This window comes from Suncus etruscus, chromosome 12 (assembly GCF_024139225.1).
Source record: "Suncus etruscus isolate mSunEtr1 chromosome 12, mSunEtr1.pri.cur, whole genome shotgun sequence".
Classification (NCBI taxonomy): domain Eukaryota; kingdom Metazoa; phylum Chordata; class Mammalia; order Eulipotyphla; family Soricidae; genus Suncus; species Suncus etruscus.
The window spans coordinates 39,462,606-39,488,192 of NC_064859.1; the positions used below are offsets into that span (position 1 = coordinate 39,462,606).

Sequence of the window (25,587 nt, forward strand, 5' to 3'; positions counted from 1 at the left end):
TAACTTAGCTATTTTAGATTAACAATCCAATGGTTTTTAATTCATTTACAGAACATTGTACTGTTGATATAATTAATTTTATTTAATTTTATTGATTTTGTTTGGCAGTGCTCATGACTTCCTCCAGTTCAATAGCATGCAAGGCAAGTGCCCTACAGGCTGTACCTTCTCTACAATTCTGACTTTATTTAGTTATTTATTTACTTATTTAGTAATATTGTTTAGGTACACACCCAGAGGTGGTCATGACTCACCCATAGTTCTAAACTCAGGAATCATTTTTGCTGGTGTTCATAGAACCATATGGGAAGCTATATTAAATCTGGGTGCCATGCAAAGCAAGTGTACTATCTCTCCAGTCCTAACTTATTAGCTTTACCTAATAATTTAAGTTACAGCTCAGATAGTGTGTTTACAATATTGTTGATAGTTCTGATTTTAGTGTACACAATTATTTCACCTCACCATCATCCAAGTGCCTAGGGCCCAGCCATGTAATGCTCCTGCATCACATTCTGGCCATCTACTCTCCCACTAATCTGTTAGTTCTCAATTTGTATCCCATATGAGTTATTACACTCAATTAAAATATTTTTAGTATCTCAAAAAGAAACCCTGTAATCACAATCCATGAATCCCTATTTTATCCTAACCACCTTAGAACTAGACAATAACTAACCTACTTAGGTTTCCTTTGGGATAATATAGAAACAGATTAATAAAACCCTGTGTCCTTGTGTCTGGTTTCCTTACCATAAAGTTTTTAAGAACTATTCATATCATACTCTGTATTAGTAATTCATTCTTTTTTGTTGCCAAATTATATTCTGATGTACAGATGACCACATTTTATTTATTTGTTTATTTATTTATTTTTGTTTTTGGGCCACACCGGTAATGCTCAGGGGTTACTCCTGGCTATGCACTCAGAAATTGCTCCTGGCTTGGGGGACCATATGAGACACTGGGGGATTGAACCGCAGTTCATCCTAGGTAAGTGCCCTACTGCTTGCGCCACCGCTCTGATACCACATATGATTAATTTGTCCAATTAAACAAAGATTTGTTTTGTTACCATTTTCCCTATCATAAACAATGATGCCATTCTGCTACTAATTTATTATTTGTGCTATATTAGTTTATGGTTTGATTTGTTTTGCAGATCTGTACTTAACATTTTTCTGTCATCAAGGAGTCTCATTCAAACTAAGTCTTCTACTTTCTGTAAAGTATATCAAGATATAATCAAGAAGATTACACATAGAGTGCTTTCGGTATAACCAGTATTATAAATGTGCAACCTGCAGAGAGAGCCTCAATAGGAGATTATAATAGGAGAAGATTCCATATATAATGGGCGAATATCTTTCTCCAGTAATTCTTTAATGAGATCATGGTCCATTCCTACCATTTTACTTCTGATTAGAAGAAAATTGGACAAATAACTTGGATTCTACTCAGATGATTATGATTTTCCTGAACTCCTGCTTGAGTGGGCATTTTAAGAAAGAATGAATTCAGAAAAAAATAAGTGCCTAGAAATACAAAATACTAGTACCTTGAAGATATCTTGAGAAATATCTTCATTGGAGAATAATAGAAAATGTTTACATTTATTTATGTATTTATTTGTTTTGAGGGCCACACCCAACAGTGCTCAGGGCTTACTCTTGGCTCTACACTCAGGAGTGACTCTTTTTGGGTTCAAAAGATCATGTGAGATAAAGGGGATGGAACCCATCTGCCCATTTACAAGGCATGAGCGGTATCTGCTGTACTAGCACATTGGCCCCAAACTTTTGGATTTAAACTTATATAGGACATTACAATTCAACGACCATCAAATTGTTTTTAAAATACAATTCCTCTTTTACCAGACAGAGACGTTTTCTGACTGTACTCTTGAGATATTATAAAACATTTCTAAGATTGCTTTTAAACCAGGGAATTGCGAATTGGTAGGTTTTCAAATAAATTCCTCCAGACTTCAGTCTGGTCTAAAGCTTCCTGTTTTTTCAATTAACTCCTCATGTTTCTTTGTTGAGTGTGTGTGTGTGTGTGTGTGTGTGTGTGTGTGTGTAAAAGACAGACTACGAAGCATCTGGGGCCATCTGGCTTTAGAGGGAAATCCAGATTTTTAGTTAGTAAATGCAAATGAGAAATTAATGCACAACTCCTGTACTAACCCAATCGTTGGTCACCATGGTCCAAAATGTCCTTAATATTTTTTTGTTTGTATCTATAAATGGAGCAGGTTGGGCTGCTTTAAGATTAACTTCAGTATTGTTTGTCAAGCTTCTGAGAGAATTACAAAGAAAAGTGGATATGTTAGGCATTGGGGTGTCCCTGAAAACAGTGTTTCTTTTTGTTTTCTGTTTTCTCTGTATACATTTTCAAATAAAGAGTTGTGATTACAAGTCATCCAAAATGGGAGGAAGAGATTTCTAGCAATGAGAATAATCAAGACTTGTAGACTGGGCACACCTGGAGAGTCAATATAAGTAATCTGTTCTCTACACCACCTAGCAAAGTGCAACAAGATTGGCACCCTATTTTTAATTAAGGTAATTTCAAAACAGCTTTTTTAGTTTCATGAAGCAAGATACTTTCACTGTAACCAAAGGCAAAGAAAAACAATTTCAAGTTTTCCCTTACATTCTTTATCTTGGGGAACTAATGATGAAAATGACAAAGGCATTTATAGAGTACTTTCTAAAGGTTGCCATTAAATTTAATAAATTTATACATTTACACAAATATAGTGAAGCATAGAGTAAGACCTACACTTGCCTAGTGTCACATAGCTGGCAAATAGTAAGCCTGAATTTAAATCAGGAAGACTTTTAACTACCTAGTTTAGACATTGTGCTATTTCTTTCTTTCTTTTTTTTTTTTTAATTTGGATTGATTTTTAGGGCACACCCTGTGGTGATCAGGGCTTACTTCATTACTTCGGGCTCTGTGCTCAGAGGTCACTGCTCAGGGGGGCATATGTGATGCCCATATTGAGTCTAGGAAGGAGAGCATTTTACCCACTGTACAACTCTTAAGCCTTGTGTTCTTAATTTGACGTTATAAAAAAAATCTTTAAAATATTTTAAAGTAGTATTTGTGTAAATGTTAACAGCACAGATAGCAAAACTATAATACTATATCTGTTTAAAAATTTTGATGCCTATTTTGACCCCATTTCCTTCAAAATGGGAAGTAACATTTGATTTTGCTGGGGATCTGTTAAAACTACGATTGTTTTTGTTTTGGAACTACACCCGGAAGTGCTCAGGTGTTATACCTGGCTTGGCATTCAATAATTACTCCTGGCCATGCTCAGGGGACCTTATGAGACTGGGGGGACCCAACCTGCTGTACTGCCTACCACTCTGGTCCCTGCTAAAATTATTTTGATGGTTCTAGTTGTGTACGGCATGAAGATTTATGACAAATATGCAATTTGTCATGCAACCTGGAGGACTTCCAAATGTTTTCTTTTAGTAGCTGTTGATTTTATTTAGATTGGAAAAAAAATAGCTCAAGAGTCCAACAACAACAAAAAGCCTGAATCATATTTGCTCCAGTTTTTTTTTTGGGGGGGGGGGGGAATACCAACATGTTGAAAGACTAAGTTTTGCTGATTGAACATCCTTCTAGATTCACTTGCAACTTGGAAGAAGAGTATTTATGCTTTGGTGAGCTAGTTCCTAAAGAGAAGAAGAAAATGGGCAGTGGGGAGGAAGCAAGTTTGCGGTTCAAGCCCCTCTTGTGCCATGGCTGCAGTGTGAGTTTTCCTATTCTGTTTAGTTGTTTAAAAAAGAAAAAGAAAAAAAAAACAAGCTTCACAGATGAAACCAAACTGTCTAATATATATATTTATATATATATAAAATAAAAGGCTGTCTGCTTGCCTCATGCTTCAGAAAGAAGCGTTTCTTTTATCCTTTTCTTTCACACATCAAAGAAGAAGGCACTGGGGAGGGAGGGAGGGAGAGAGAGGGAGGAAGTAAACCATCATTAGGCCAGAGCCAGCAAGCAGGCTGACAGACCCCCCCCTTGCCCCCTTCTCTAAAGCCTTAGCATCCCCGCCCCCCACCCAGCCCTAGGCCAGCATCCTGGGAGCGAGCTCAGGGGCCGGCCGCCGCAGCAGCTGCAGGCGAGAGAGCGCGCGCCCGCGACGCGGCCACCACAGGATCTGGGCGGGGGCGTTGGCGGCGGCGGCGGGGGGCGGACCCGACCGGCCCGGGGCCGCTCTCTGTAGCTCTAGCTCGGGAGCGCGCTCATGCAGCGGTTTTTCTTCTCCTCTCCAGAGGCTGCGAGGGGCGGGGCGGGGAGTGAGGGGGAAGAGTAGGCGGAAGGATACGAGCGCGGAGGGAAAGCGCACGCTCCCTCGGCTGGGACTGCAAAGGCTATAGCGCGGCGTGGGCGAGGCTGCGTGCGCGGCGCGCGGGGTGTGATGCGGCACTGCGGCTCTTAGTCCGTTACTCCCGCTCCGCTCCTCGGGAGAGAGGGTGTGAGGAGGAGGCGAGGCGAGGCGAGGCGAGGCTGAGGGAGAGAGCGGCTGTGATTTGGTGTCAGCTCTTCTCCTGGAAAAAAAAAAGGGGGGGGGGTTCTGGAAGAAGGGTGGGGTGGCCTGAGGGACGCACACAGGCGCGCGCGAGGAGCCCCCCTACCCCGCAGGAGAGGGGCAAGGGGGCGAGTGTGTGGAGGCCATGGGGGCTTTGCAGGAGGAAGGGGCGAGCCTGGCTGGTGGCTGCTGAGGGGCTTTGAGGGCCCAGGGGAAGGCAGGAGGCTCCGTCCATGCCCGCTGGTGGGTGGGACGTGTTGAGCGGCTCACAGGGGTCGACCGTGGCGGCCCTGTAGAAGCCTCGTCGTGGGCTCTGGCTTAATTGAGCCCCACGTTGGGTTGATTCATTGAGGGTCTTGTCTGTCTGTCCATCTGTCCATCTGTCTGTCTGCCTGCAACCGGGCAACCTTGACTGGGCATTTTTTTTTTTTTTTGTCTTGCTGCTCCACCAGCCCCCTTTTTCCCTTTCCTTTCCTCCTCCAGATGCCTTTTCTTTTCTTTTTTTCCTTCTGCCTCTCTTCAGACATTTCCAATCAGGCTGTTCACTATTGAAGCCACTTCTCTGGATTTCGGATTTTTTTCTTCTCCCCCTTTTTTCTTTTTAAATTGAGGAAGGAGTTTTCCCTCTCTCTGTCTTCCACCATGCGATTTCCTTCTCTCAAAGCCCAAAATGGACTTTCATTGATTTCTGCTTACTTGGACGTTTAGTCACCAATTCCCCTAGTTTTTTTTTTTTTTTTTTTTGGTTGGTTCCTTTTTTTTTTTTTTTAAATAAATACATTTATCTGTAAAATATGGAGAACGAGATTTTTACTCCCCTTCTGGAGCAGTTCATGATCAGCCCCTTGGTCACTTGGGTAAGTTGAGTGTCCTTTTATTGCAGATTTTTTTTTTTTTTGCGCTATTATTGGTGGTTCTGTTGGATGGAGGGGAACGCTCTGGCTTCATAATTGCTCCTTCTTCTTTTTAGGTGAAAACGTTTGGACCTCTTGCAGCAGGAAATGGGACCAACCTAGAGGAGTATGTCGCTCTGGTAGATGGTGTATTCTTGAACCAGGTCATGCTTCAAATGTAAGTGTTTTTATTTTTTTTCCCCTAGGCAGATTGTTTTTCTTTGGGAAAAAAAAAATTGCCTACTGAGAATGTAAACGATTTTGTTTTTAGCTTTCTAATTTATTTCTTTGGCTAGGAAGAAAAAAAGTCAGGTGGGTCTAGAATTGGACCTGGAAGCCGTGATAATCTTCCACGCCCAGCCCATTTATCACACAGCCCAATAATTATCCCTCTGTCAGTTGTGAAAGTTGTCTTTTTTTTTTTTTCATTCTGTGAGCCAGGTGTCACTGTCTTCAGTGCTGAAATCCCAACCTCATTGTGTTCTCTGATAATTTTGTAAAAAAGAGTGAGGCTACTTTGCTGTCTGGGAGGGGGCAGCCTTTGCTGTAAAGTTAGGTGCATTTGTGATAGATGTTCCATATTACCCTTTTGAGCAGAAAGAAATGCTTCACATTTTGAAGTGCTTGGAGTAATAGCGTTGCACAAGAATTTCAGACAACACTTCTGACTGGTGAACACTGTTATAGTAGCAAATAATTTAACTAAAATCCGCTTAGATGATTTGTGGGATGGATTTAGTATTTAGGGAGATCATTTAAAAGTATTCTTAGGATTGCTTTTGAAATATAAGTAGTTACTGAAATCTTGACCACTAAATGCTTGATTAGTCAAATATTTCTTTTTCATGATACAATATTTTTCATGATACGATATTTCTTTTTTCACGATACTAAATAGGAAAATTTTTGAGATAAGAATTATTGGTACATTGGTCAGTAAAATAAAAATCTTCCTTACATTACAGATATTATTGTATATGTAGATTCTAGGTACATCTGTTTAGGTTATCAAACTGAATATGATAGTTGTACTCAAAATAATATGTGGTTAGCTTTATTTCTCTTGCTTAAATCTGATTGCAAGAGCATGTAGAAACTTTATGATTTAAACGATCTTTAATATGTGGAAAATTTTGTGTATTAATAAATAATTACTAGAGAGTAGGTATATATTCTACTTTTAATACATCACATTACTGGTTTTTGTTTTTGTTTTTGGGTCACACCTGGCGGTGCTCAGGGGTTACTCCTGGCTCTGCCTCAAAATCGCTCCTTGCAGGCTCGGAGAACCATATGGGATGCTGGGATTAGATCCTCTGTCTTGGTTCAGCTGCATGCAAGGCAAAAGCTGTACTGCTGTGCTATCTCTCTGGCCCCTACATCACTGTTTTTATTGGATTTTGTTTAGGTTTTTTTTGTTTTTGTTTTTGTTTTTTGGGCCACACCCGTTTGATGCTCAGGGGTCACTCCTGGCTAATTGCTCAGAAATTGCCCCTGGCTTGGGGGGACCATATGGGACTTCGGGGGATCAAACCACGGTCCTTCCTTGGCTAGCGCTTGCAAGGCAGACACCTTACCTCTAGCGCCACCTTGCCGGCCCCTTGTTTAGGTTTTTCTATTTAAGAGGATAGAAGCCAAATCCATACTAAAGATTTCAACAGTAACATTTCTAGTGTAGTTTCTAGTTCAAAGAGATTTGCGTTCAGTTTTTCATGTATTCATTTATCAAGACATTTATTAACTATTATATATTTCACAAAAGTTTTATTTGTATATGTACCCAAATGTTATCTAAATTTATTTTTCCTAAGAATGGGAAATAGATTGTGGATATTTCCAGGAATAGTAAATATATTTTTGGTTGCTTTTCCATGAAACTACATTTTTTATTTTATTTTTTGATATTTTTGGGCTACACTGGATGATGCTCAGGGGTTACTTCTGGCTCTGCGCTCAGAAATTGCTCCTGGCTTGGGGGACCATGTGGGACGGGGGGTGGGGGGGATTGACCCGCAGTCCGTCCTGGGTCAGACGTGTGGAAACTACTTTATCTTTGAAAGATCCCACTGTTTTCTAAGTGAACTGGCAGAATGATTAAATTGACTTTTTCAGGGCACACACATGACAGGAAGAATAAAAGATAGGTATTTTAACAAAAATAGGAAAATGAATTACTGTAGCTTTTCACTACTGGTTTTTATTTAAATGGATTTTTCAGAAATTTATTTAGACTTTGAGTCCTGAATTGTTAACCAAGATGTTAAAAAAAAGGAAATTTGTGCATACTTTAAAATATATATGTAATTTTGAAGGAAATAGTATTGGTTGCCAGAGTAGTGGTTGCCAGGTCGTTTTTGGGAAGAACTAGATTCCATTCCAAACCTCAAATCTACTTCTGTTTTCAGTTCCCCCTCTTAGTTTCTTTAAATAAATTTTTCTAGTGGTCTAATTCTTTTTTTTAAAATTGACTCATATCAATTAAAGGAATAGAAAATTATGTTAAAAATACACATTAGTTTTTTTGTTATTTTTTTGTTTTGGTTTTGGGGTCATACCAAGCGGCGCTCGGAGGTTACTCCTGGCTCTTCCCTCAGTAATTGGTCCTAGCAAGCTCATGGACCATATGGGATACTGGGAATCCAACCAGGTTCTGTTCTGGGTTGACTGCGTGCAAGGCAAATGCCCTCCCACTGTGATATTGCTCCAGCCTCAACACATTAACTTTATTTAAAGAGTTTATTGATTGATTAATATTGGTTTTTGGGCCACACTCGGCGATGCTGAGAGGTTACTCCTGGTTTTCTGCTCAGAAATTGCTCCTGGCAAGCTCAGGGGACCATATTGGATGCCAGGAATCAAACTGGGTCAGTCCTGGGTCGGTGCATGCAAGGCAAATGCCTTATCACTATGCTATCTCTGGTTCCCCAACACATTAGCTTTTATTAAAAAAAATTTGCTAAAATTAAATCGGCACAAAATTTTAATGAATTATTTACCTAATAGGGAAATATATACTCCTTTTAAAGCCATAGTTTGCTAAATTTGAAATCTTTAAAATTTCAGTTTACCCTATTACCCAGATTAATGTTTAATGTAATATACTGTATTGTCAGTTGAAGTTGAACCTAGTAACTTAACCTAAAAACTTAACCTTAGTCTAAATAATTTCCAGATTACACAATATGCAAAAAGGTCCCTTTATGGATGAAATGTTTCTATATTCTTTGTTTCTTACATTGGAATTTCTCCCCTTACCCCCATTTGAAGTTTCATATAAACATCATGACTTACAAAGTTGTTCATAATACAGTTATATCATATATTCAGTATTCCAACACTAGTGTGATCTCCCTCCACCAATGTACCAAGTTACCAGTCCTCCACCTCCAGTTGCTCCTTTAGCAGGCAGCAAATAATTTACTTTATATTGCTTGTTATAACATATATCTCATAATGGTGTTACAGAAGTTATTGTTCCAGGATTTGCTGAGCTGTTCAGTGCTAGTTAAACATTCTGTTCTATTGTTTTCACTAATTGAGCTTACTGGGCTTCTGCACAACTTTCCCATCTAAATCTAATGTTTTTGTTGTTGTTTTTTTTCTACTGGGTTCTCAGTACTGTGAACTCTGGAGATGTTGCACAGCTGCTTATGGCAATTGTGTGTTCTTACAGCTGTATCACTAGGAAAATTAAGCGCCTTGACATTTAGGGCCTACCAGGTTTGAGGCTGCTGTGATATCTCTCCAAAATCAGTTTTGTGGTTGGGGTGTTTGAAAGCAGTAGAGCAGATGCAGATGCAGATTGGTGAAATGCTAGGTTCTCTGACAGGGAAGGGACTGGGTCTGCCCCATCCTTAAAAGATTCCGGTGATCCGGATCTGTCATGCCCAAATAGCAGGACTGTCAAGGTCCTAGTAAGTGTGTGTTAGTGACATTGAGATTTGAATTTGTTTCTTTACAAGTTTGGCTTTTTAAGTCACTACTGTATTTTCCGGCATATCAGATGTCCCCCTAAATTTTACAGTTAAAACATAAGTTTAGGCTTATATTCGTTGTATAAGACAGAATGTTCCTGTGCTGCAACTGTATGTACCACAGTGAGCCAATCACAACAAGCAAAGGTTCAAAGGTTATACTGTAATAGACTTCCTCTCTGACTCTGGCCACTCTGAGCAGGCTTTTGACAGTGTAGATTTGGGTCCAGAACATTGTCTAATTTGCATGCATAAAAAGCTTGCTTGGATTGGCTGAGTTAGAGAGGCGAGAGGCGGTCAGAGCAGCCTTGCAGTGATTGGTGCAGGCTCGAGTTGGAAAATATGTTTTGTGGCAATATCCAGACGATTTTCGTTTAGTGGCATATCGAAACGTTTTTTGGGATATACTTGGCGTATAAGAAGACCCCCGATTTTCTGCTGACTTTTTTTCGTTTCAAAAGTCGTCTTATACGCCAAAAAATACAGTAGATAATACCTCCAGATTATCCATTAGCTGTTCTTGATCTTTGCTGTAGAATACAGCTGGGTTCCTTGGAAATATTTTCAGATTTTGCTTTTGTATTAATCTCATAATTAAGGCCCTGAGTACTCTAGGTGATGGCAACAGGAACTGTTTTGGACCGGTATAAGATCTGGGTGGTTGGTGGTCATGTATGCTGATAAGTATCAAATTGCAGATTTCTGGATATGTCTGTATAGCTGCTTCAAAGGTGTAGTTTTTTTATATATGATAGTTGCTGTCATCAGACTAGGTTCTTTTTCCTAAACTGAGAGATTATTATGCTTTGCCTGGATTCCCCATTCCTGTGCTCAGTACTAGAATCTCTTTCAATAAGATAAACTGAGGTAATTGTAGAGTTTATTGTTTTGTTGCCTAGTGTGCAAGGTCTTAAATAACACCGTGTATACTTTTTTCTTACTTTTGTCCAGTTGTTTTAGGGAGGAGTAAAAGTTAATTCCTATTGGTCCTTAGCCAAATTTATACTAATTTCTTTTTTACCTGCTAATCGTGTTCCTGCCTTCAGATATTACATCAGTTTTTAAAATTACTTTATTTAAACACTTTGGTTACAAGATTGTTCATAATAAAGCTTTTTTCCACAATTGCAAAGTTGTTCATGATTGAGTTTCAGTTATACAGTATATAACAGCCTTCACCAGTACACATTTCCTGCCACCAGTGTTCCCAGATTCTCTTCCACCCTCCCTCTCAAATTTTGTTTTTAAAGGAGCACTAGAGTTCAAAGTGCTTCCAAAATGTTGAAGAATATCTTTAGTTTAGTGACTCTGGTTTAGATCTAGAATGTGAAAATAAAGAACTAATTTCTTCATGACATTATAAAGTGAGCTTTAATACTATTTTCGTCTGTTCACTGGTGATGAAATTCACTGTATTTAGTGATGAATCCTATACTGCACTGAATTACTTGCAGAATCAAAGAATCTCTGTAAGAACTGGTGACATGGCATCAGTCTTCTTTAACTAACAGGAAGGGGAAGCTATTCAGTAGATCTGGAATGATGGGCCAACTCTTCTGTATGCTGTAGGGCATTTTCCTATTTCAACCAAATGAAATAACTTTTTTTTTCCCCCTCAGAGCTAGTTATCAGATAGAAGGCTTGATGGCTGTGAAGTAGAAAGAAGCAATTTCCTTTTTAGAAGTGCTGTTCTCTACCAATTCTGAATATTGTTAAGGAATTTGTGGCATTGTGAATAATTTAGTTTTGCTCTAATGTGCTATTTATGTTACCTAAGCAGTTAGAAAGGGATATTTTAGAGTTTTATGTTATGAGAAAATTGTTAATACTCTTAGAACAATATTTGGAATTGCTTCTTGTGATTAAATCTTAGTAGATAGCTATTCAGATCTAAATTGAAATACTTGGTAAGTATTATACTTATCGTATTTTCCAGCATATAAGAAGACTTTTGAAACAAAAGAAAGTCAACCGAAAATTGGGGGTCGTCTTATATGCCGAGTATATCCTGAAAAATGTTTTAATATGCCGCTAAACGAAAATTGTCTGAATATTGCCACAAAACAAATTTTCCAACTTGATCCTACACCAATCACTGCAAGGCTGCTCGGACTGTCTCTCTAACTCAGCCAATCCAAGCAGGCTTTTTATGTATGCAAATTAGACAACGTTCTGGACCCGAATCTACACTGTCAAAAGCCTGCTCAGATTGGCCAGAGTCAGAGAGGAAGTCTATTACAGTATAACCTCTGAAACTTTGCTTGTTGTAATTGGTTCACTGTGGTACATGAGCAGAGGAACACATGCAGCACAGGAACGTTCTGTCTGATACAGCGAATATTAGGCCTAAACCTATGTTTTAACTGCAAAATTAGGGGGTCGTCTTATACGCCCAGTCGTCTTATATGCTGGCAAATATGGTATAGTAAGCTGTGTCTTTTCTTATTTTAGAAAGTTGAGTTTAAAGGAACTTCAGATGTATCTACTATGAAAATCTTTTGGGGAGTAGTATGTAGGTGGCTCAGTCATACGTAGCCAAGCAGGCCTGATATTGGGTCAGTACTATGACCCAATTATGGTGCATTGCTTAGGCTTACCTGTGTGAGCAGCCACTAGAACCACTTCTTTGATTCCCAGGGTATTCCAGAACTACAGCTGGCTGTGCTTTGATCTCATTAGAGATCAATCTAAAAGCTTTTCATATTCAAGGCATGCACTTCTGGATTCCCTGAGTTATCTCACTGGCCCTGAAAATAATTTCATTTGGTGGTACCAAGAATTTAACCCTGAGCATATTATACATGCAAGTTAAAAGCTGTCCTGCTAAGTCATATCCCATATCCCTAGGAAAAGTATTTGTTTTTGTTGTTTGTTTGCTTTTGGGTTATACCTGATGTTGCTCAGGGATCATTGGCTCTGTTCTTAGGGATTAGTCTTTCTGTTAAATCACTTTATTAAACACTATGGTTATAAAGTTGTTCATATTACAGCTAGTTTTTACTTTCATGGTTACAGTGTTGTTCATGATTGAGTTTTAGTCATACAATGCACAATATCCTTCGCCAGTGCACATTTTCTGCCACCAGTATTTCCTTTTCCTCCCGCGTTCCCCTTCACCCCTGCTGTTTCTCTGGCAGATCATCATCATCATCATCATCATCATCATCATCATCATCATCATCATCTCTTCTTATCCTCCTCTTCCTCTTCTACAGTCCTCCTCCTCTTCTTCCTCCTCTTCTTTCCTCCCCCCTCCTCTTCGTCTTCCTTCTCTTCCTCCTCTTCTCCTCCTCCCCTTCCTTCTTATACTCTTCCTCATTCATCTTTGTTTCCTCCTCTCCCTTCTGTTTTATTTCCTTTTAGACACTGTAGTTTGCAATATTGTTAGTGAAGGAGTGTTGTGTATTCACTTTATCTCCTTTCAGCACCCAATTCTTTTCCAGAGTGATCTTTTCCAACTATCATTGTCATAGTGGTTCCTTCTCTGCCCTACCTGCATTCCCCTGCTATTTGTGGCAAGTTTCCTAGCATGGATTGGTCTTCTTGGCCCTCATCTCTATATTGTCTTTGGATATTATTTATTTATTTTTTTTATACTTGAGTCAATATGAATTTTTATTAACACACATTTGTCAAAGTCTGTACAAACCAAAACATTCCTTATTTTAAAATATCCATTATTACAAACATACAAATAAACAAAAGGTGTTACCAAAAGTTAACTACTCAATTTCATGGTAAAATGGTGTCATGATTTTTAAAAACCAAAATTTTAAGACAGGCTTTAGACTTCCCTTTTTGGAATTTGTGGAAAGTTAGAAAATATGTGAATTTTCTTTATATTAAATGCCAAGACATTAAAAAAAGATACAGTATAAAACTAAATGTTTTTATTTTGTTGCTTTGTGTAACAGATATCTCATCTTTAAAATAAAAAAAACTCATTTTTTTAATCTCCTTCCCATAGTCAATGTAAATGTATCCAAAAAATAGTCTGACATTTTGCGTCTGACATTAGTCTGACATTAGTCTGACATTGCGTCACACCCGGCAGTGCTCAGGGGTTACTCCTGGCTCTAAGCTCAGAAATTGCTCCTGACAGGCTCAGGGGACCATATGGGATGCCGGGATTCGAACCAGTGACCTTCTGCATGAAAGGCAAATGCCTTACCTCCATGCTACCTCTCCAGCGTCTTTGGATATTACTAACATACTACCTTTTTAATTTTTTTTTAATTTTTCAAGTTTTTTTTTTGTTAGTTTGTTTTTGGGTCACATCCAGTGATGCTCAGGGGTTAGTTACTACTGGCTACATGCTCAGAAATTGCTCCTGGCTTGGGGGACCATATGGGATGCTGGGAGATTGAATTAAGGTCCGTCCTAAGTTAGTGCATGCAAGGCAAGCACCCTACCGCTTGTGCCACTGCTCCGGCCCCCAAATACTACCTTTTTTTTTTTTTAAAGCTCACAATGAGTATGATTATTCTATGTCTATTAGGGAACATTCTAGATGGTACTCTGAGATGCTGGGAATTCAACTGGGGTCAGCACAATGCATAGCAAATACTATCTCTTCAGCCAGAAAAATTGTTAAAATTATTTTATTTTGGCCAAACCTGGTGGTGCTTATGACATATTCCTGGCACTCTATCCAAGGATCATGCCCAGAAGACTCAGGAACCATATGTGGTATGGGAGATCAAAAACGTTTTGGCTGCATGCAATGAAAGTGCCTTCCCCACTATACTATTGGTCCAACCCTGAACAATTATTTTTAATTAAAATCGTAACAGTGTTATCCAACTACTGCTGAGTTCTTTCTTAAGAATCTTTAGGATAAAGTTAATAAAATATACCTTAAGATTTAAAAGTAGATTTTAATAACTGTAATAAATAATACCCTTAAATTAGCTTATAAGACTAGATATAAAGTACAACTGTTAAGGTGCTTGTTTTATGTGGAAGATCTTGTCCCTGAGACTTCATGGTCCCATGAGTACGCCGGGGTTTTACTCAGACTATCCCCCAAAAGTAAATAAAATTGTATTATAAAATATATAGGTTGTTTTACTAAATGTGATTTATGCAGTGGTTCTTAAACCTCTTTTCAGAAAAAAAATTACTGTGAAATTCTACCTTCTTTAAGAATACAAACAGGAAGGGTTCGCCTCACTCCAGTTGCACTTAAAGCTCCAACCCATTGTACCAGTGTGCTCCCCAATCCCAATTGTTGATATTGCTCACTTTGGGAAAGATTGGTTTAGAATTTTGAATTTTTGTATTGTTGTCCTCAGATTTGTTTGCTTCTCACAAACAAGTCAGAGTAACTTTTACTACTAAGTTTTGTTATTTTCCCTCCAAATTGTATCTCAAATGTGTTCTCTGAAGTGTATTAATGGAGTATGCCCAGACCGGTCTTTTTACCTTTGACCTTGCTGTTTTCAAGTTGTCTTTTCATCAAGTTGTCTTTTGAGAATATTAAATTTTCTAAAACAGATTTTTTTCATGCTACTCTTCTGTGTATGTGTGTGTAAGAGAGAAAGTGTGTGTTTGTGTATCACACCTGGCAGCACTGAGGGTTGTTCCTGTCTCTGCGCTAAGAAATCACTGCTGGCAGGCTCAGGGGACCATATGGGATTCTGGGATCTTATCCGGGTCAGCCGTGCACAAGTAAATGCCCTACCTGCTATTGTTCTATTGGTCTGGCCCCAATATGTCACTCTTCTTTCATTTTATTGTAATTCTTATTTTTTTAGGTTTTTAGGCCATATTCTGATGGTACTCAGAGGCTCTGGAGTGACTCTTGGTGATATTATGAACCATATATGGTATTTCGGATTCAAACAGGCGAGGGTCAGTGGGATGCAAGGCAAGTGCCTTAACCCATGTGCTATTTCTGGAACCTCATCCTCTCTTGTAATGTTTCAATAGTTTTCTTCTGTTTTCAGAGTAAATATTTTTCTTAAATATCTTGAGAGCTTTCTGCTCGAAAACTCTCATTTCAGCTTTGAGAAATAATACTATTACTATTTGATACTATTTAAAATACACATTGAGTAATTTTACTCAATGTATAATCTGATTGAGCAAACTCTTAGTTACAAAGAAAAGCTGTAATCTCATGTCTCTGTTCCTTTTTACACAGTCCTCTCAAGATTGCTCTTCTTGCCTCCTCATTATTGTTCTTTTTTTTTCCCCGTTACATTTTTTGTTTTGTGGGAACATACCCAGCAATGCTCAGGAGTTAACCCTGGCCAGTGCTTACTTGGGGGCCCATATGGGATGCCAAGGATTGAACATGGGTCTACTGTGCTCAAGGCAAGCACCTTATCTGTAGTTGCTCTTTAGCTGACTCCTGCTTACTGTACTCTTTTCCTTTATCATTTTCTAGTAGAGTATATTTGACTTCTAGGATGTTTGGATAAACTTTTCTTGAAATAAATAATGGGATGCTAGGTAGTAAAATAGAATTAATCTGTCTTTGAGTCAGACTGACTTGGATTCATTTCCAATGTTCTACTTATTACTAGTATGTGATCTTACACAACTTATTAGCATATCTAAATCTCAGTTCCTACATATATAATATGGAAGATATTTCCTTCCTGTATTAGACTTAATTTCCACTAAGGCAGAGACAATATTTAGTTTCTGTTTCTGTTTCTTGAGCCCTCTGATTTTAGTTTTTATAATTTAATATCCCAAGTGGTAGTTGTTATTGTAACTGTTACCTTTTTCTATACCATACCTACCTATATATGTTTCCTCCAACAAGTCATGATTGTTTATGTCTTAGTTTTATATGTTCTCTTGTGGTGTTACTTCTGTATAGATGTATTTTTTTGGTGGTGGGGCTGGGGATGTGCCAAAGCAATGCTCAGGAGTTTACTTGGACCCTTTCTGGCAATTTTCAGTCACCTGACCTAGGGTTCAATGCAAGGGCCCAAGAATATAGTGTTGCCTGTGTTGGAGATTAATAATACCATTTAGGGGTCTACAAAGTCACACCCAGAAATGCTCTGGACTTGGGCTATACAGAGTAAATCTTGGAAGACCATATGGTATTATGAATTGAACCAGGGTCAGTCACATGCAGTGCATGTACCTTAACCCCCCTGTACTATCTCTTTGGCATCAGTTGAGTATCTCATTAATTTCTTCACTAGTAAATAGGATAAAAAGAATAACAGGATTGGAGAGAAAGAGAGTATAGAAAATAATGCACATGCCTTGCATGCTGACAACCAAGTGTAATTTCTGCCATATGTTTCCCAAAGTTCTATCAGGGTCCCTTGAGCACAGAGCCAGGAATATTCTCTGGCTGAGCCATCCGGTACCACACTCCAGGGTTAACAGGATTATTATGAAAATAAAATTAGGATGATTTATATACAATTCATAGAGTATTAATGTTTAATATTCATTTTTATTTTCTCCATAGACCACCTTTACCCTTTCTTGAGCTAGTTAGCACATAGTAATCTTTTTAAATCTGAATTTCTTGGCAAAATTAATTGCTCTCTTCCTCTATGATTCCATATCTACCTTTATCAAATTGTTTAAGTGCTGCCACTACTAGATTATTTGTGCTTAGAGGCTAGAGATATTTCATAATATATCATGAACATCTAGCATAATATCTGGTATGTGTTATTTAACAGAGATTAGTTGGAAACTTCCAGTAAATATCAAAAGAAAGAGATATTTAATATTTTAAGAAGTTGTAAAGTGCCCTCTGATTTTAGTTTTTATAATTTAATTTTGCTTTTTAGTTCTTCTGTTTCTCACTATGGTCTCTCTTTATTCCCTTATTGCTGTAGACGTGCTGCGTCTCAGCAATTCTCATAGTATTTCCATGAGAGGAAAATGGGTACACGAGCGGACGAATATGAAATATGAAATAATGATACCACACACAGTACATGTGGGGTCAACACATTTCTTGGCCTTAGGAAGCAAATAGGCTGACAGAAAGAGAGGTAGCTGGCTTGGACTTTGAGTTGCAAATATACTTAGCCAGCAGAGAATTTCTAACAGTTTTCATTGGTACTGGAATTTCTTTATGACTGCAGGATAACTAAGGCCGAATTTCTGTAGTTAGCAAAGGAGACAAAATCAAATAAATAAAAGGAAAGATATATAATGTCACCGTATGTCATGAATATAACAGGAATATAGCCAGTAATCCACACAGGGGTTATGATTGACTTCTCCAATGGACCTTCTGGCTGAAATATTTCTTGGGAGGAAAATTAGGCACTGCACCAGGAAAGCCAAAAGACGACACATCTGGAGTGTACCTCTCTTGATAATGACACATGCATGCTGCATGCCTTGACACCTTATTTTTTTTATTTTTTCCTCCTTTGTTGTTTTGCTTTAGGTGAGCTAGCAATAACAAGTAACTCATGGTTTTATATGACTTTGTAATATACCCACTAGGATAGTGGTTCCTCTGGTTTGTAAAAAAAAAAAGCTCACATTTGTTTCTTTGCAAAGTAAAACATATATCTCTCTCTTGTTCACTGAAGCCTTATCAGTATGCACTGCTTGATCTTCAAAACAATTCACTATCCTCTAGGTCAGTGTCAGCAATCTTTTTTTTCAATTGAGCCAAATCTTGCCAAAACCACGATTGAAATTTATTTTGAGAGCCACACCGGGCACGCACTGACAGAGGCTAGGAGCAGAGTCCTGACTCCTGGAGCTGCCGCCCGGCACACAGAAGAGCCACATTAAAAGTGTAAAGAGCCACACGTGGCTCGCGAGCCACAGGTTGCCAACCACTGCTCTAGGTGGTTTTCAGATCTTATGAATAGATATATTTCAATTAAGAGCCCAGAGGATGAAAAGAGGGTAAATTTTAACATCTCAATTATTACTCTAGGATCAGGCCCTAGGTGTCTATTGTGATGTAGATTAAAGGTGTAGCAAGATGCCAGATTTTTCTATCAAGATTCCTTTTTACCTGAGGGAACAGGTTTTTACTTTTAGGGCTATCACAGATGCAGATAACTAATATTCTAAAGTCTGACTAAGAAACAGTTTTTAGAAGGGTCAATAAAAAAGACAAACTTAGTTGAAAGAGATGGCAAATTCTTACCAAGTGAAGTTTTCTTCACAACCCATTGCTACTGCCAGCCAAATTTTGTACGGCATATCCAAGGTAAAAAATTAGTTAAAAGTCTCTTAGAGATGTCCCAAATTTTTTTCTTTTATCTGGGCAGTCTGCTTAAAGCTACAGGGCTTCTTAAAAGAAGGATTAGGAGGATTAAAGTTGTTTTTAAGTATCTCTTGGTGCTGAGGTAAAGAGAAATTTAATCAAGGCTATATTTGCGTGTATTCATTCATTTTTTTTTTTTGGGGGGGTTTTGGGCCACACCCGGCTGTGCTCAGGGGTTACTCCTGGCTGTCTGCTCAGAAATAGCTCCTGGCAGGCACGGGGGACCATATGGGACACTGGGATTCGAACCAACCACCTTAGGTCCTGGATCTGCTGCTTGCAAGGCAAACACCGCTGTGCTATCTCTCCGGGCCCTAATTCTTATATTTGAAAGTAAATGCTCAAATATATACTTAGTACAGCAGAAGGGACATTCCTATTTAGGCCAAATAAATATTTGCAACTGTGCTTGAGAAATATCACCCTCATTGACAGGAAAGCCTGGTCAGACATACACTGAGGAAGGGCCTCTCAGTGGGCCTTTTGAGGAGCTTTCTTTAGACTGTGGTGGCAACAACCAGAGGTCAGTACTTCATTTATATTGATGGTTGGGAGAATGGTATAGCATAAATCCAAAGCACAGACTCAGTAACACTTAAATGATAATATCTAAACAGCAACCACCAAAGTTTGTAATGTGCCTTTCAAGGTGGCAGGAAGGGTATGGGAATGGGTCTTGGTAGATGATGAAGTAATGGGAGCACTAGTGATGGGAGTTGACAATGGTGGTGGGATTGGTGTTGAGATATATGCCTAAAATTCAACTATCAAAAATTTTGTGAATCATGTTTTAAAAATTTTTTCTTTTAAATGGAATTACTGTGAAATATGCAATTATAAGTTGTTTGTGGTTGAGTTTTAGTTGTACAATTTTCCAGTATTTATCCTCTTACCATTTTATGCTTTCTGCCTTCCATGTCCACAAGTTCCCTTTTCATCCCAAACATGTTTCTATGGAAGACACTTCTTTCTGTCTTTTTCTCACTCCTCTTCCCTTTTTGCCTTTTAAGCATTTTGGTTTGAAAGGTATCATTCTTATTTCTTTACCTCTTTGCAGCACCCAGTCCTTGCTCAGAGTAATAATTTCCAACTGTCATTGTCATAGTAGTAATTTTTCTGTCCTAATTGTATTCCCTTCCCCTCTTCTCCTTTGTGGCAAGTTTCTTACCATGGACCAGTTTTCCTGTTCCTCATTTCTATTGTCTTTGGGTATTATTTTTTACTATGATTTTATTTTATATCTCACATATGAATGTGATAATTCTATGTCTGCCCCTCTCATTCATTTCACTGATTTTACTCAATTTAAGTCTGTCCCTCTCTGACTCATTTCACTCTCCATATCTATCCATGTATAAAAGAGATTTATGATCATATTTTTTCTAATGATTGTGTAGTATCCCACTGTAGAGGTGTACCATAGATCTTTATCCACTCATCTGTTTTTGGGTACTTAGATTGTTTCCAGATTCTGGCTATTGTGAGTAGTGCTGTGAATGAAAATTCTTTTCTTTCCACATTGGTTGTTCTTCTTTTTGATGAATCATGCTTCTTTAACTAAAAAAAAAAAAAAAAAAAAAAAAGAAGGACATAAAAAGAACTCATGTATTTTCTATTAAGGCAAACACTTTAAGTGATTTATAAAATTGTAAAAGAATGTTCTTCCCCTCTAAACTTCTTGATTTTGAAGAACACATTTATTGCGAAAATGCTTTTTCTGGTAACATTCAGTCTTTTATTTTTAGATGGGTTAATATATTTAAAATTTAATATTCTTATATTTATTTTCCCTCCTTTCTGTTTTCATTGTGTTGTGTCCAATAGTAGGAGTCACACACTTGGTTGTGGTGCATTAGGCATCAAATTCACAGTCTCACACATGTAAGACAGGTACTATGCCATTCAACTACATCCTTAAACCCTTAATTTGAAATTTTTGATACAGTAGGCATATATATGTAATATACATGGGAGTATATTACGTCTATATGTAATGCACATAAAAGTCCAGTTGGATTTTCAGTTTTAGGAGTGAAAAAAGTTCTCAGACTAAAAAACTTCCTCCTGTTGGTACTTCTGTGAGTGTGTAAGATGCAGGAAATTGAATAGAGATTGGCTACATCTTAACACTTATTTCTCTGGCCTAGTGTTGACTCTTATTTCTAAGAAGTAAAGGTAGGACTGGTATAGCTGGTAGGTATAGCTGAGGTGCATTTCTGGCATCCAGATGTCTTGAGTTCTAGTTCTACACGTTTTGAACACTTCTAGGGTATACCTGGTGGCTCTCAGCACTACTTTTAAGACCACTTCTCTACAATTGTAAAGGTTCATTTTTTCAGTTACTTTATCAGAATCAGATAAAACCAGATGAAATGTTTGTAGAATATTAGAATTTTTTGAATTGTGTTTACTTGCAACATTAGTTCTATTTGTTAAATTGGTGAATATCATGACATGTTACTACCTCAGACTTGGGCAAACTAGAAAATGTTAGTAACTGTGGAGATCAAATCAGATAGATATGAAAATATTCTGTATTTTCATATAAATACATATAAAAGATTATGAATTACTAGATTTTATTATTGACAGTAATTTTTTACTTTATTTAAAGAAAAATTTATCACATAGTCAACATATTTGACCATAATACATTTGTTTCAAGATAAGTGAGAGCAGTTATTTAAAAAAAGGATAGAAAAAAGTATTGGATTATATCCTGTTTACCCAAAATAAAGACATTCCCCAACTTCCTCTTTTCTTTTCACCTATCCCTACGACATGGAAAAGATCCACCTAGACTAGATTAGCTTGATACTTACTTTTGTCTTTCATTCAACTTTCCCCCTCTGGTTAGGATTTGAGCTGTTCAACAAAGAGAGGTCAGTTAGGCAGCCCGAGACCATGAGGCTAGAAGCCACCCTGCTCCATGCTTTTCTCCCTTATGACTGTCTTGGTTTATTTTTATTTATTTGGGGGGGGGGGCACACACTCAGTGGTGCTCAGGGGTTATTCCTGGTTCTGCACTCAGAAATCACTTTTGGTGGATTGAGGGGGGGACCATATGGGGTGCCAGGGATTAAACCTGGGTCAGTTTGGGTCGGTCACGTTCAAGGCAACCGCCCTACCGCTGTGCTATTGCTTCAGCTCCTGTCTTAGTTTATTAATTGACATGACAACCCTGCTTCAGTCCTGTTCACCCAGGGTTGGCAATACAGCATGTGGAGCATTCACAAAAAAGAAAAGAAAGGAAAAAAAAGTACAGTGACAAGCAAATTTGTGAAAATGATTTTTATTTCCAATGAGATCTTTAGGAAATACATTTGTTTCTATATAATTGAGAGCAAAGTTATCAAGACAAGAATAGAAAATATATAAAAAAGAAAAAGGAGACCCAACATTTGATGTGCCTATGCAAAAAAAAATTTTATTTGAGGGACAAAGCAGTCTCATGAGCATTGAGTGGAAATAAAAAATGATCAGTTTTAAATACCCAACTCAAAGCTAATGACAATAAAATCAAGAGACCCAAACCACAACAAGCTATACACAAAAGGCACCTGTTAAACTAGCAGTCCAGGGACTAAGGGTGGAGGTATTGGGATGCATGCTGGGAACAGTGATCGAGGGAGGTCATCTTTGGTGGTGGGAATTGCCTTAATTCACTCTTACTATGTACCTCAAATATAACTTTGAAAGACTTGTAATTTACATTGGTCTCAATAAAAATTTAAAAAAATAGGAAAAGGAGAAAGAAAATTTATAAAAAGAAAAAAGAAATATAGTGGCAAGCAAATTTGTGAAAATTCTTATATCTCCAATGAAATCAACACAATGTCAGAAGGCAAAGTAAGCTCTTATTGTTAGATGTCCATTCTGTTATGTATTTGTTTCCTAACATTAAATGGCCTCAGCTACATCAGAGGCATCTAAATTGGTGTGTTCTTATAGGGTATGACAGCTTCAAATAAATGAAGCTGTACAGGAATTCAAAGCTCTATTACAGATACTGTGGCTATTGTACTGGGCATGTGCTCAGATGATCTCTCCTGTAAGAAGGAGGATGGCAGGACAGAGGGGAAGGGTGCCCGCATTTGCTTCAAAAACCTGGTGATATCAGCCCAAATACCAGCATATTTGATGTTTGGTCAGATTGATGTCTCCAGAGAGAATCCTAGAGGAGTGGTGAGACAGGGCGATAGGCAAAGTGGTGATTCTGGAAGATGAATGCAGCAAGCATGGTTTTGGCAATACCAAAATCCTTCCTCTACTGAGAAGCTAGCTTTTGGCTACATGGCTGTTATACCTATGAATTTTCATGACTTGGTTTACATCTTTCGAGAAAAGAGTGAGTCTATGGAGCTGGCTTGGTGTGAATATGGCGACTGCATTATGAGCATGGTTACAGCCCAAAATGAAGTATTTAAGAAAAGCGAGAGGTTAAGGTGAAGAAATACTATTGTTAGGGCTGGAGTGATAGTACAGCAATTAGAACATTTGCCTTGCATACAGCTGACCAGGGTTTGATCCTTGGCACCCAATATAGCCCTGATCACTGCCAGGAGTGACTCCTGAACACAGAGCCAAGAGTAAGCCAAGAGTTATCTGGGTATGGCCAAAACATTTTTTTTTAAAAATCCTGATTAATTTATGATAATTAAGGCTGGAATGATTATCCAGGTTATAAGATGAACAATCTTTAATACTGATGATATTTACCCTGCACATTTGTTTTCTAAAAAGCAATAATTTTTTATATATGCATTGAAAATTTATTATAAAGATACCTTAGTTATTTCAAATATTTCACTGTCAAATATTTCTAATAGTAATATAAAATACCTATAATTAAAAATAGTTATTGAAACATTAGATGTATAAACCCTATCATTAACAACATTGTAAGTCACATTGCCTAAAATTAAAAATTAAAATGTTTTTAAAATCTGGTTTTATATTACAGTGCCATGAGCAAAAATTGGAGCATATTTAGATCAAGTATTAAGCACCAACATTGAACAGATGCTCCAAAAGGATATGGAACAGATTTGCAGTTTGGGGAGAAGAGCATAAGGCCATTAAAAGTCTCATATTTCTGTTTTTCATATATTAGTTAATGAATAAGTAAAGACATAATCTTGGGCTGTATAAGGATAAAATCTTAAGAGTAATTAGTGTTGCAGAATTTCTAACTTTTTTCATATTTTACCGTAATTAAAAAATTGCAGTGAGGTCTAGAAATGTAACTCAGTCGGGTTCTACACATTACTCTATACGATGATAGATAATACTTTTGCATATTTATTGAAATGAATGTAATGTATCATAAGTAGGTCATTTTAACTGAAGTTGCTTGAGGCCTCCCTTTATAACTGACATGTTGCATTTACTTCTGGCTGTATTAATTTGGGATATATTGCTAGGTTATTTGCCTCTAAAGCATTTCAGTCTTCATCTTATAAAAAGAAATGGCCAATTTGATATTATGTTCTCTTTGATATAGCTATGCATGATGAAAAAGGTACTTTCTCATACCGCATGTGTATCATTCAATAGTTTACTTCTTATTTTAGAAAATAGGCTCCTACTATTTGTTTTTTGCTAAGAGATCAAACTCAGCATCATTCATTCTATATTCTATTTTTTTTATTTTGCTTTATATATGGGACACATGTAGAGGTTCTCAGCTTAGGGTTTTCAGGGTTCTCGAAACAGCTTTTGGCTGTTCAGTCAGGGATCCCCAGCAGTACTCTGGAGACCACATAGACTTCTGGGGATTGAATCTGGGTCAGTCACATGCAAAGCAAGTATGCTGCCTGTTATATTATCTTTCTAGCCTCTATATACTACAGTTAAGTTATATTACAAGCCAGAGATAAGTTCTTTATTTAAACAATAGAATAATTAAAAATAACTTATGAAACATTAATTTAGACTATTCTTTTTTTTTTTTTTTTTTGGTTTTTGGGCCACACCCATTTGATGCTCAGGGGTTACTCCTGGCTATGCTCTCAGAAGTCACTCCTGGCTTGAGGGGACCATATGGGATGCCGGGGGATCGAACCGCGGTCTGTCCTACGCTAGCGCTTGCAAGACAGACACTTTACCTCTAGCGCCACCTTCCCGGCCCCTAATTTAGACTATTCTATGTCCTTTGGCATTTTATAAATTAAACATGAAGGAGGGCTGGAGTGGTGGCACAAGTGGTAAGGCGTTTGGTCTGCCTTGCCTTCACTAGCCTAGGACGGAGGATGGCAGTTTGATTCTCTGGCTTCCCAGGAGCGATTTTTGAGTGCTTAGCCAAGAGGAACTCCTGAGTGTCATTGGATGTGGCCCAGCCAAAACCAAAAAAAAAAAAAATTAAACAAGAAGGATAGGAATATATTTGGGGTATTTTTAGATTACTATTTATACTTTCCGAATTATGGTTCATAATATGCCCATATTATTCAAATACCTTTTTTTGAAGTGATATTTTCAAAAATAAAAAGTACGTATAATTCAGTATTCTAATCTGAGGATCTCAGGAATTGAACCGAAACTTCATACTGCAAGTATGTAGTCAACCACTGAACTATATTTCTTTCAAATTACTGTAATGCCTGTCATATAAAGAAGTAGACCTTAAATATACAAGAATGAAGTACTTTCTTGTCTTTGCATAAATGCGTAATTTCTGCATAGAATTTTTAAAGTTGTGGATCACACCAGCAGTACTTAGGGGACCATGCATTGCTGGGGATTGAATCTAGGCAAAGCATGCACTCCAGCCCATTGAACTAGCTTTTCAGACTTGAATAAGAATTTTTAATATTTTGTTTTATTATGTTATGTGTAGTCCCATACATACTATAACCAAATACCAACCATTGAAAGATTAAATTACATCACTGGGAGACTTGACCAATGGTTTCTGTGTGGAAGGGCAGGGTAGAGCAA

General features: G+C 37.8%; 1 protein-coding gene across 1 annotated transcript in view; it reads left to right on the top strand.

Annotated features, from left to right (window-relative positions):
- Positions 1-5,155: 5,155 nt before the first annotated feature.
- CCDC88A (coiled-coil domain containing 88A) overlaps positions 5,156-25,587 on the top strand; it is a 151,000-nt gene continuing 130,568 nt past the window's right edge. The window contains 2 exon segments of the mRNA XM_049784762.1: positions 5,156-5,415; positions 5,529-5,629. Of these exon segments, the coding sequence (XP_049640719.1) occupies positions 5,353-5,415; positions 5,529-5,629 (164 nt within the window). The 5' untranslated portion in view covers positions 5,156-5,352.